This window comes from Coturnix japonica, chromosome 14, assembly GCF_001577835.2.
Source record: "Coturnix japonica isolate 7356 chromosome 14, Coturnix japonica 2.1, whole genome shotgun sequence".
Classification (NCBI taxonomy): Eukaryota; Metazoa; Chordata; class Aves; order Galliformes; family Phasianidae; genus Coturnix; species Coturnix japonica.
In genome coordinates this window covers 3,374,187-3,385,107 of record NC_029529.1, presented here as the reverse complement: position 1 = coordinate 3,385,107, position 10,921 = coordinate 3,374,187, and the positions used below count along the sequence as shown (strand labels likewise).

Genomic DNA, 10,921 nt, shown 5'->3' with positions numbered 1-10,921 from the left:
TGCAGCACAGATTCCACCCCGGAGCACTTTAGCATTGAACTGATTCAACTGTGGCATTGGTGGCTGATGCAGAGGTCCTTGTCTTAGGGTTGTTTGAACTGGAGGTGAGGTATTGCAGAGCATAACATCATTCCCTCATCCTGGCAGGAACCATGAGATAGGAAAAATAGAACAGAAAATGGGCTGTTCTGCCGTGCTGCTGCAGGAGGCCGGAGGAGCAGAGGGGTTCTGTGTTGTATCCCTGTTTATCTCACGGTTGTGCACACAGTGCTGTGAGCTCTGATGTTGGACCCGATGTTCTTTGTGAGCGCTCAGATTTCATTGTAGCTGTTAATAACACCCAGGTGAAAATCCTGCCCTGGTCAAAAAGCTCTTACAGTGGTGGGGATGGCGCCCTGTGGGGGCTCAGAGCTGTCAGCTGGGTCCTCATCTGCGAGAATTACTGAAGCACTGACACTTTTGGGTTGGGGACCGAGAGAGGTGAATGGTGCAGCGCTCGGTGCCAGGTGACCTCAGCTCAGGTCCGAACTCTGCCGTGGGGGTCAGAGGAGGAGCGGAGCATCCCGCACAGCCCAGCACAGGTGGACCCGCAGCCCAACACGGGGGGGCAGCTCCCTTCCCTCCCCTCCGCCGGAGCTTGGGCGGAGCGCGGCGGCTCCAATGGGAGCGGGAGGGCGGCGACAGGAGCGGGGGTGGCGGAGCCTCTCGGCGAACAAAGAGGGAGCGAGCGGAGCGGCGGGAGGGGGAAGAGGGAGGCGGGGGAGCCGGCCATGCGGGGCCGCAGGTGAGGCGCGGTTCCAGCCGGCGGCACGGAGCGCTGCATGGCCGGCGGCTCGGGGTGAATGAGGCGGGTATGGCGGGGGTCAGCTACTCGCCGCCCTGGTGGGTGAGCCTGCTGCACCGCCTGCCGCATCTCAGCCTGCGCTGGGAGCTCACCGCCGCCGACTTCCGACCGGACGACGCCGAGTACCAGCAGGTGAGCGCGGTGCCGAAGAGGGGCCGCCCCGACGGGGGCTGCGGGGCTGCGTCCCCTCTGTCCGCATGGGGGTTTGGGGGGGGGGGATCCTCTCCCCGCTCCGTGCCCCGATGCCGCCGGGTCGGGGTCTCCCGGGCGGTTCGGTGCCGCTCGGTTGGCCGCGTGGTTGCGATGGTCGCGGTGCCGTCTCGGCTCGGAGCCGGGCTGCGGTGGCACCGCGCCGCCTCGTAGTACAGCGGCCGCCGGGGTTGGTTGGTTGTTTGGTTGGCTGCACCATTTCGCTTTGGGAAGCGGACTCGAGCCGTCCTGGAGCTGCAGCCGCGGCAGTGAAGGTGCGGGCGGTGCTGCAGGAGCGCGGCTTTACGGGATGATGCCGGAGCAGAACGAGAGCGGGATGTGCCGGGGGCGATGCGGGGATGCTGAGAAACCTCTTTAAACCAATAACCAGCGCACAATACTGACCCAGTTGGAGCATTTGGGGCTTCTGTGCGTCAACTTGCTGTGGTTCCCCTGGCTGACGGGGCTCAATATGGCCACGCAGGGCTGTGGGCCGCAGGCAGCCCGCTGTGCCCCATTATGGGAGGGGTATGGGGGGCTGCTTGTGCTGCATGAGCTCAGAGTTCACAGCCGGCTGTGCTGTGTGACCTTTGGGTGCTCTGCAGGTGTGTGGGTTTCACCTGGATGGCCCCAGGAGCTCCCTGCAGTTGTGCTCATTGCTCAGATAAATTTCCTGCTGTAATCACATCTGCACTTCTGCTTTCTCCTCCTCCGTGCAGTGCAGTGCAGTGCTGCCCTTCCTGCGATGCTGTTCAGGACTCATGGCAGCCAATGGCCTTTTCGGGCTGAACATCATCTCAAAAGAAAATGTCTTATCAAATCCCAAGCCAAACGTCTGGATTCCTGCTGGGTCTGTCTTTGGGAGCACGGTGTGAATAGCAGCTTTGCCTGTTTCAGTGCTGGGAGGGATGGCCGACAGCTCCAGCAATGCAGGCAGTGTTATCAGTGCTGTGCTTATATAACAGCGCTGCTGTGAGTTGGCGCTGGAGTTTGTAGCCATATAGATTAATTCTAAGGCAGTGAAACAGGGCAGCTTAATCCGGGAGTGGGGACTGTAATGCTGAGTGTTCTCTCATGCTTCAAATTGTTCTGAATTCTGTCTTTTTTTGCCCGTTTGTTTTATTATGAATCTGCATCCCCTGCTCTGCCTGCAGCCGGTGCTGCCATAGTTTCCCTTTCTCTTTAGGAACCTGTCACGCTATGGAGGTGGAATCATATAAAACTGTGAATATAAGGCAGTCCACTTCTTGATTCAAATCCTGCTTATAGCTCCCTTCTTTAGAGGTCTCATGAGTTGGCCCAGTTTGTGCTTGTGTTTGTTTTCTGCTCTGTTTTTTGTGCTTGATGCCCTCGTTCTGTGATGTGAGCTGTCAGTGTGAGGTCAGCGGGGGATGCTCACTGGGAATGTATGGGAATGGGAAAGGACAGAGAGTCCCTGGCTTCAATATAGATATTACCTTTGCTAAACTGAAAATACCTTCAAGTTTCCATGACTTAAAGCGATAGAGTAGTGAGTGCTGTCATTAAACAGGCATACAGTGGGTCACTATATCCATTCTCATTCTGATTCCATGTGAGGAAGGAAGCAGTGTGTCCTTTCTGGTTCTCAGGAGATTTCCAAGCTCATGAGAGAGGGGAAAACATCGCTTCCTTTGTAAAGCACTGTTTTCTTTAGGAACTTCTTAATGAAAGCCTGCCCTCTTTGTTGTGAAGATAGTATATGAATTTTGATATCGGAGTCCGTATCTGAACAAAATGTGAGATCCAGGGAGGTGGATGCAGGTGGTGTCCTGTCACCTGTTGGAGTGCCACGTGCTGTGGGTGAGGAGGGTACAGATGTACCAGGATGTAACCTCTACACGTCAGGGATTACTGTAATGCCTGAGCCTCTATTCCACTGAAGCAGCAGACACGCTGTTGTCCTCTGAAACCTCTCCAAAGTGCATCTATTTCATAGTTAAACACACACTGTCTGTGTTAGATATCCAGGTCTTTGTGTCTCTTGGGTCCATCTGTGAGGACCAGGACCTAACAGCAGTTCTGTCCCATGCAGCCCCATTCTACAAAGCAGTGCACTGCTGTGCATGGCCCATCTGGAGGCAGCTGTGTGTGTGGTGCCACAACCAAGGGCCTTCTTTCCTCTGAGAGCTCGAGGAGTGCTTATGGTGATGCTGCCCCAAGGGCTGGTGCAGCTGGGGGCTCTGACCATGTACCTCCTTCACCTTGAGTTGCTCTCTGAAATGCCATCTCCAGGGATTATTTACTTCTTATCTTCTCCTGCTGCGTATCATGTTGTGCTAGGTTAGAACACTGTGTGCAGGAGCAGAACAAATCCTCCCACCAGGACTGGATTGTTTCAGTATATGTATATGCATGGCCTTCAGATGGTTGGCTTCCCTCTTGACAATCTGAGGGCATCTTCCCTACTGGGGGAAAGGCAGGTGAGCTTCAGCCCCGGGTGAGCTGTGATCCCTCACATCTGCGGCTGGTGTGTTTGGTGATCCCATCAGAGCTGCCTCCATGTGCTGCTCCATAGAGCCATCCCTACAGAGCAACTCATCTCTCCAGTTCTTTTCCCTGCCCTCCCGTGAGTCACTGGAATTGAAGATATCTTGATATGAACAGTTTTGTTCTGGCTGTATTCTCATCTGAGTCATACTGCAGTGCTCTGCAAAGCCTTTTCATTGTGTAGTGAGTCACAAACTCTGGAGTGAAGGGAATGTAAAAATGGAGCACAGCCTGTGTTCCCTCTGACAATTCTGGTTTCTGTGCCTTTTGCTGCTAAACAGATGATGGCCATTGCAGCAGCACTGTCCACTTTCTGATTAACTCAATTGGGAAGTTAAGGTGTTCCTTAGACTGCTGGTGTCACTAACTTAACCTGTTGTTTGTGAATTCAGTGCTATGCCATAAATCACTTTATTTCTGGGAGCTGGTTAAGGCACTGCAGAGGTCACATGCTGGAAGGTGCACAGTGAATATAGGGGTAGTTGTTTGAGATGGGCCTTTGGTACCTGCACGAAAGGAACTTGGAATGCTCGTCTATGGCTCTTACATCTCACTGTGAGCTGAGAAGTGCTCTATAAACAGTGAAGAGGAAAAGAGGCTGCAAGAAGCTGAGCTGTGGAGTACCTGGGCTTAAACTTCTGCTCTTCTTAACCGCTGCAAAATGGCAGAGTTGACCTGAATCTGTGTAAATGTGGGCTCTGTGTGGAGCAGACCAGAGGAGAGCAAAGCTCTCCAGCTCATCTTTCAAGTTCTTTCCTTGCATCCTAACAGTGCTGCTTCTATTGCACACAGGGTGGGTGCAGGGGCAGCTGTATGTGCATGGGGGAAAAAGCCTGGATGATAGATTCCCACCAGTTCAGAAGCACAGCTATGCTGAAGGTAACAAGGATAAGAACAGGGCTGTGCTCCAGTCCATGCTTTTGTGATGGTCTATCTGGTGTTGTCACCCAGGAGGTTCTTTGCATGCATTGCTTGTTGCTATTATGTAGTAGTATGTTTTTCTCCCCATTAGGTGTGCTGGGGGACCAAGCAGTACAAGGGGCTCTGTAGGTCCAAGGGTGCTGCCTTTTGTTGGCTTGCAGACTCTCATCCATAGCATGTGTGTTTGAACGGGCAGGCAGGGGTTCAGCACGGAATTAATTCTGTCAGGTACTTGCTGGCTCAGTGAGGCTCTTTCCTTGTGCATAACAGCTAATGTCGTCTTTGGAAGTAATTTCTTGGCTGGGGAACCACGCTGAAGCCTGAACTGCCAAAAAACTTGGATTAGAGAGATTGTTTTAGAACTTCCTCTACTGTACTGGCGTCCTATTTCAATGCTGAAACCCAGAGTCTTTCTGTAAATTGGGAACATGTGTCTCAGTCAAGCTGGATGACGTGTTCTTGTCTAGTTGGCTCCCAGTCAGCGAGTAATGGGCCTTTCTGAAGGGGGGTCAGGCTGAAGGGAACGGTTGGACCTCTTCCAAAGCCTGATCAGCATCCCACTGCAGCATTCGTTTCTTCACACTTTCAGAAAGGTTAGGTGACCCTGGTTAGCAGAATCCAATGTTTTCTAATTACACTGAAGTTGCTTTCGGATTTTGAAGAACTAATGGTAAATCCCAGCTTCCCTTTTCTCATCAGTGTTGGTCGCGTGAGTAACCGTGTGCTCATACCTCACATCAGCCCCATTTTGGCCTGTTTGATCCAAGGGAACTGCAGCACAATGGCTGACCAAGAAATGTGAAACTAAGACAGTTTTTGATGGTTGATTTACCGAAGTAAGGCAAAGAAGGGTTTCTGTATACCATACATCCAGTTGCACAGCAGCATATGGTATACAGACAGGGAAAGAAGTCAACCTCTGCCAGCTTTCTGTCTGCAGCCGTACTATTTTGCTGACCCATGCTGTGCTGCTACGTTTTCAGATGGTCTCCTGAGAGCTCACAGTTTCTGGAAACCCTGACTGTGGATCGCTGCCCTCTGGTCAGAGAGCAACAGTTCTAAATGTATGGCTTTAGTAAAACTGAGTGTGCACAGAGGTAAAGGATGGCTTGGAGAAATGTGGGATGCCTTGTGGGGGAAGGAGATGAGGGTGTGCAGAAGTGGAAACTGTTTGCTTTGTGTGTGTAGAATCCTGGAAGTATTAATCCTGTGCAGAGAAGCTGTTGCCAGCCCTGCTGAACTTCCCAATGCTAGGAGACTGTAATGCTGTGCCTGGCTTGGGGCAGCATCATGCTGCTGTCAGCTGCACCAGTTGAACCAGTGCTAAAACCATTGCTCTGCTCATACAGTGGGCAGCTGCTGGCACCTTGGCACTGAAACCACTTGTCCTGTTGAAAATCCTGTTGGGTTGGTTTTCTAAGCGGCCTGTGTCTCCTGATTAGGTCTGAAGTACAATGTAGATCTTAGGTGCTGCATCCTCCTCTGCGTGCTGCAGGTGTGTTATGCTGGTGTACACACAGGTGTCTGTTGGTTTGCAGCAAATGCTGCTCAAGAACTTTGCGTTTTGACTTTGCTTTCAAAGCAGAGTGAGCAGGAACAGGAAATGCAGATGAGGTTCTCTGAAATTAGTTTGCCACCAAAGCGATGCAGCTGCTTAGGAAGCTTCCCTTTGGTGTCTGGATACAAAGCCCCATCACTGGTGTTCTGCAGAAAGGACCATGGAAATCAAATGGTTCATTTCATCTTCTTTTTTTTTTCTCTCCTTGATTCTTAATGCCTTTTTTTCTTTGAGGGGAGGTGAATCCACGCTCTTCCAGTTAACAAAAAGCCTTTGTGCAAACGTTTATCCAGTAAAACAAGCAGTGCTTCAAGCAGATGTTGGTGTGGAATTTATTGCTGCTTATTTTTCATTATTAGGGAAAGTGAGAAGTTCTCACCCAGAACATATCTCATTAGGCATGGCTGGAGATTAAGGGTGGAAGTCAGGTGCTTTCCTCTGTCTTAATCCCAAGGCTTTGAATGTGGATTAAGGGAGCTGCACACAACTCTTCTTTATCTCTCTCACTTGTATTTTGGATTAGATTTATTTTTGAACCTGTAAACAAAAATCTGCCTATTGAGAATGAGACAAAGGTTTTATGCCTTTGTACATCATGTTTCTTGATGCAGCATCTTTGGGCAGCTGAAGGGTGGGTGCCTCCAGACCTCTGGCATCTTTCTTTTCCCCTCTTTTCTTTTTCCCTTTTCTTTTCCTGCTCTTTCTTCCAGGGCAAGCCTAATTTTACACCTCTTTCCTGCTAGTTCCCACCCACCCGCACACTTAGTAGTGCAAAGCCCTCCTAACTAAGCTCCTGATGACTGTCAGCTCTCCTCTGGTCTCTGTTTTGTCTTTTAGCAGTAAGCTTTCTACCAGCTACATTGAGATTTCCCATTCCCCTTGAGCGGGTAGGAGAATTTGGCTTGGTTTCAGCTGAGCGAGGTTCCCATCGCTGGGGGAAGGGACGTGGTGTCTGGGAATTTCTTTGCTTTGAGATTCAGACAGGGCTTGAGCAACTTTGGAACATACCACCATCACCTTCTGGACTGAACTTTCTAAACCAGCTTGTGTGCTCTTGAGACATGGATAGGGCTTAAAATACTCTCAGATGTGCTGGTGTGCTGAAGGGTTGTCTCAAATAATTAAACAACACCCCATAACTGCTGCCCTCTGAGCAAGGCTGTCTGCAGCTCAGTGTGCCATCCTACTTCCTGCTCGTTGGAGATGATGATTAACAAGACAGATGAGCAAACGTCAAAGGAAGATTGAGGTCATGCAAGACTTGCTGTCCTGGGGATGCACTCGGATGGCAGCCTTAAAAAAAAAGTGGCTGAGAAAACTTGTTGTGTTACTGTAGTGAGAAACCAGGAGTTGGTTACATGTATCCACAAATGAGAGAGAGCCACACCATGAAAGGTCAGTGGGTGCCCAGCAAATAGTCACTGTGCAGCAGGGTGCTGCTGATGCTTCCTTCTTTCCCCATCTTATCCTATATAGAAAAACCAAACCCAGCGCACTTTCATGCTGTTAAGTCTTTAAGATTAAACTTCTTTTTTCCCTCTTTAGCTTTCTAGTGGTGACCAACTTGTAGGGTTTCAAGTCTGTTCTCATCACTGTGAGCTTTGGTGAGCCACAAATGTGCATGTTTCTGTAAAGCAGTCATCTGTGTGTGCTTAGGGCTGCTGTTCTCTTGCTGAAAGAGCTGGAGGGGGAGGTTAGCATGCAATGTGTGGGTAGGGAGGTCAAGGTGACTCAGACTTGATACTTGTGTTGCTTCCTATCTCTGTGTACTTGGAGGTGATGGTAACGTTTTGAACGACTTTTGCTTTTCCATGGCCCTGGGCTTGTTGGTTCTGGCAGATGTAGATGTGCTGGGCTTTTTTTGGAGTTACCATTTGAACAACTAAGCGTGTTTTACTTCAGTGGTGAGAGCAGCACTGCAACCAACTGGGGGGGAAGAGCTGTCCCTTCACCCCCATCCTTGGAGCTGTAGTTCAGGTCAGGGTTTTCTTGCTCAGTGCTATGGGCTGGCTCTGCCTGGTCAATCCCAGAGCAGTGCTGCACATGCACCAAAGTGCTTTGCAGGGTGAAATAAGGAATGAAAGATAGCGCTGATCAGTCCTAACAATGCCAGGCTTATTCCTGGATAGGGGAGAACCTGGCATGTGGAGAATGGATGTTTCACAAATGTGCACCACATTCAGATGTGTTGTTATGCCAGTGCTGGTGTCTGTGCATGGGCACCCTTTTCAGTCTATAAAACGCCGCCTGTTCATGCGGTGAATTTAAACAAGCCTGCTATTCAACACTGAAATTCAAAATAACTCCAAAAACCAAATGGAGGCACTTGAGTTGCATAATGGTGTCTGTTACAAGAGGGCTCTGGCAGATGATGTAATGCCCCTCAGATAAGGGCAGGCTGTGGGAGAGGAAGGGGGTCTGGGTCTGGGTAATGGTAGCAGAGTTATCTGCTGGGTGTTAATTAGCAAACTTGAATAATCCCAAGGTAAATTGGGTTATAGTTGTGCATGAGGAAAAAAGAAAAAAAACCATCTTATTGCTCAGTGCTGTTGTTTCTGGCAATTATAGTTGTTTCAGTGTCCATTGGCATATTGATGGGTAGAGCAGTACCTCGCTATGCATTAGGTGTGCTGCTTGGGATGGGTTTTCCTGCAGCCTCACAGTGCTCCCAGGCTTCCAGTGAGGTTTGCTATGGCTGCTGGGAGCAATGGGATCACAATGTGCCTTCCTTTCTCGTTGTTGCAATTGTTGCTCTTTGCATCTGGATTCAGCCTGCAGCTCTGTTGTTTGAGCACTCACAACAGATGACTTTTACTGTTCCTGAGGCCTCTGGCACTTCTGTGGTGTGTTGCTTTCCTTCCTCTAAGCTTATGCTGAACTATCCCTTCCTCCCTAGGAGCAGCCCTTCCCCCTGTTGCTGTGTGCTGGCAGTGCCCCCACACCCCCTCTCTGGCTGCTGTAGGGGGGTGGGATGGGGCTCTTTCCCTGCCCATTCCTCCTCCCCTTTCTCTCCTGTTTTACAGTATTCACTCCAGGAAATGCTGAGAAAGTTGAGAGTAATGGAATTCATGAAATTCAAGCTGTGCTTCAATGGAAACGTGTTTTCAATTTCTGCCTCCTTGGGAGCCCAGCACTGAACTGCAATTGTTAGAGCTGGGGGTTGGGGCTGGGATGAATGGAAGTGGTGGAGGCAGCGCTCAGTGCATCCTGCCCTGGGCCTGGCTGCTCTCTTGCACTGCTGGACTGCTGTGTGATTTGTGATGGCTACACTCAGCTGTCCAAAAGGCCCAGGCCTCTTGCTATGGGTTTTGCTCTGGTTGTAAGGCCTGAGTGGCAGCAATGTGCTGCATTGGGATGTGATGGAGGGACCAGGAGCAGAGAAAGCCCTTCTGCTGACTTAGGGTGCAAATTAGAATGGTGACTTGAAAGCCTTTGGTAAAACTCATTTATTCATTCCTTCTTTAATTGGATGCCCAGCTATGGGCTTGTAATTCTCAGTGCATGGGAACAATTGTAGTTGTGATAAACGGTGCTGCATCAATTGTAGAACTCTGCGTTTTGGGGAACACACCCCTGGTGAGCTCTTGGTTTGCTTTTGGATGGGTAAAGCAATGAAGGAAGCAGCTGAGATGCTCAGTGTGTGACCTGCTGCATCAGACCTTGTGGTGCTCATGAAGAGGAAAGGGTGGAGCTACCCTGATGTGCTGCTTTTTGGGGAAGGTGCCATCAGATAACTTGCAAGTGAAGATAGAAGGAGAGAAAATGTAATAACTTGTGCAAATATCTTCTAATCAAACCAGTTCCTTCTGGAATTCTACTTTTCCAGTAAGAATCTAACAAGCTGCTTGCTGGCTTTGCACACACAGCTTGTTTTGCTGCTTGGAATTGGGAAGCAGCTGAGTGTTCTAAAACAAAAAGTACCAGGTGTTTTTTCTCAAGTCTTCTGGGGCATGAAAATGGATGGTAAACTTGCATCGTGTGGTCGTCTCTTCCTGTTTTTGAGAGGAGGAAGGAAGCTTTCAGAACTAAGTAGTTGTTAGGGCCACATACACATGACTTGGGCCTGAGAAGTCTGTACTTCTGGTAATTTTGGAGAAGGAGAACTGGATGGAAGGTTAAAAATCCATCAGAAGGAGTTGTTGTTTCTACCCATTGCAACTCTACTTGTAGTTCAGATTGCTGAGTGCAGTGGTAGACCCCGAGAACAGGATCCCAGTGTAGCTTCAGATTGATAGGCTGACAAGTGTGAGCAATGCTGAAAGGCAGAGGCCCAGAATGAGGCTGTGGTGGAGATAGTTGGCTGTCACAGTGCTTAGACAGACACAGCTAAAAAGATTGGATGTTTTCTTAGAATCTGAACTTGAGTAAGGTTAGAGTCAATACCTTGGATTGCAGTGGACAGCAGTAATTACACAAGCCAACATCAGAGTTACCCCATTCATAATGACAAGTGTACATGTTCCCTTAAAAGGGAAACTTCCTAATTACATTAGGAGGCAGAGAAAAGAGAATCATCTGTGTTGGTCTTTTTTTCAGTCTGGATGTAGTGGGAAGCAGCACTAGCACATCCAGTGAGGACAGAATGATTTACTTGACACTTCTCCTGTGGCTAAACAGAAACCTTTACTTTGGCTGAGAGTGCTGTTCTCAAAACACTGCTCAATGATTTCTGTGTGCCTTGTGCTGGTTCAAAATGTGACCTATGTTTTCTGTGTCCTCCCTTCCCTCCCTGCAGCCTGTATGGGCTCTCATCCTTCATGTGGGTGTATGGGCTGAGCAGTGGAGCTGGTTGGGGCAGGGCTCCAGCCTATGCTGAGGTCCAGTTTATTATACATGCAGGGAAGTTATTGCGTATTGTACTACAGATGTGGCATCCGCCTAAGTAGGCAGGCTGGTGGCAG

The 10,921-nt window shown here is 49.7% G+C and overlaps 1 protein-coding gene across 4 annotated transcripts in view; it reads left to right on the top strand.

The window, feature by feature from the left end:
- The first annotated feature begins 724 nt into the window (after positions 1–724).
- TTYH3 (tweety family member 3) overlaps positions 725–10,921 on the top strand; it is a 70,170-nt gene continuing 59,973 nt past the window's right edge. For 2 of the 4 annotated variants that reach the window (XM_015876783.2, XM_015876784.2), the window contains exon 1: positions 725–976. In XM_015876783.2, coding sequence (XP_015732269.1) covers positions 854–976 — 123 coding nt within the window. In that variant the 5' untranslated portion in view covers positions 725–853. The remainder of the gene's footprint in view (positions 977–10,921) is intronic. The other 2 variants (XM_015876786.2, XM_015876785.2) reach the window with 1 other exon arrangement.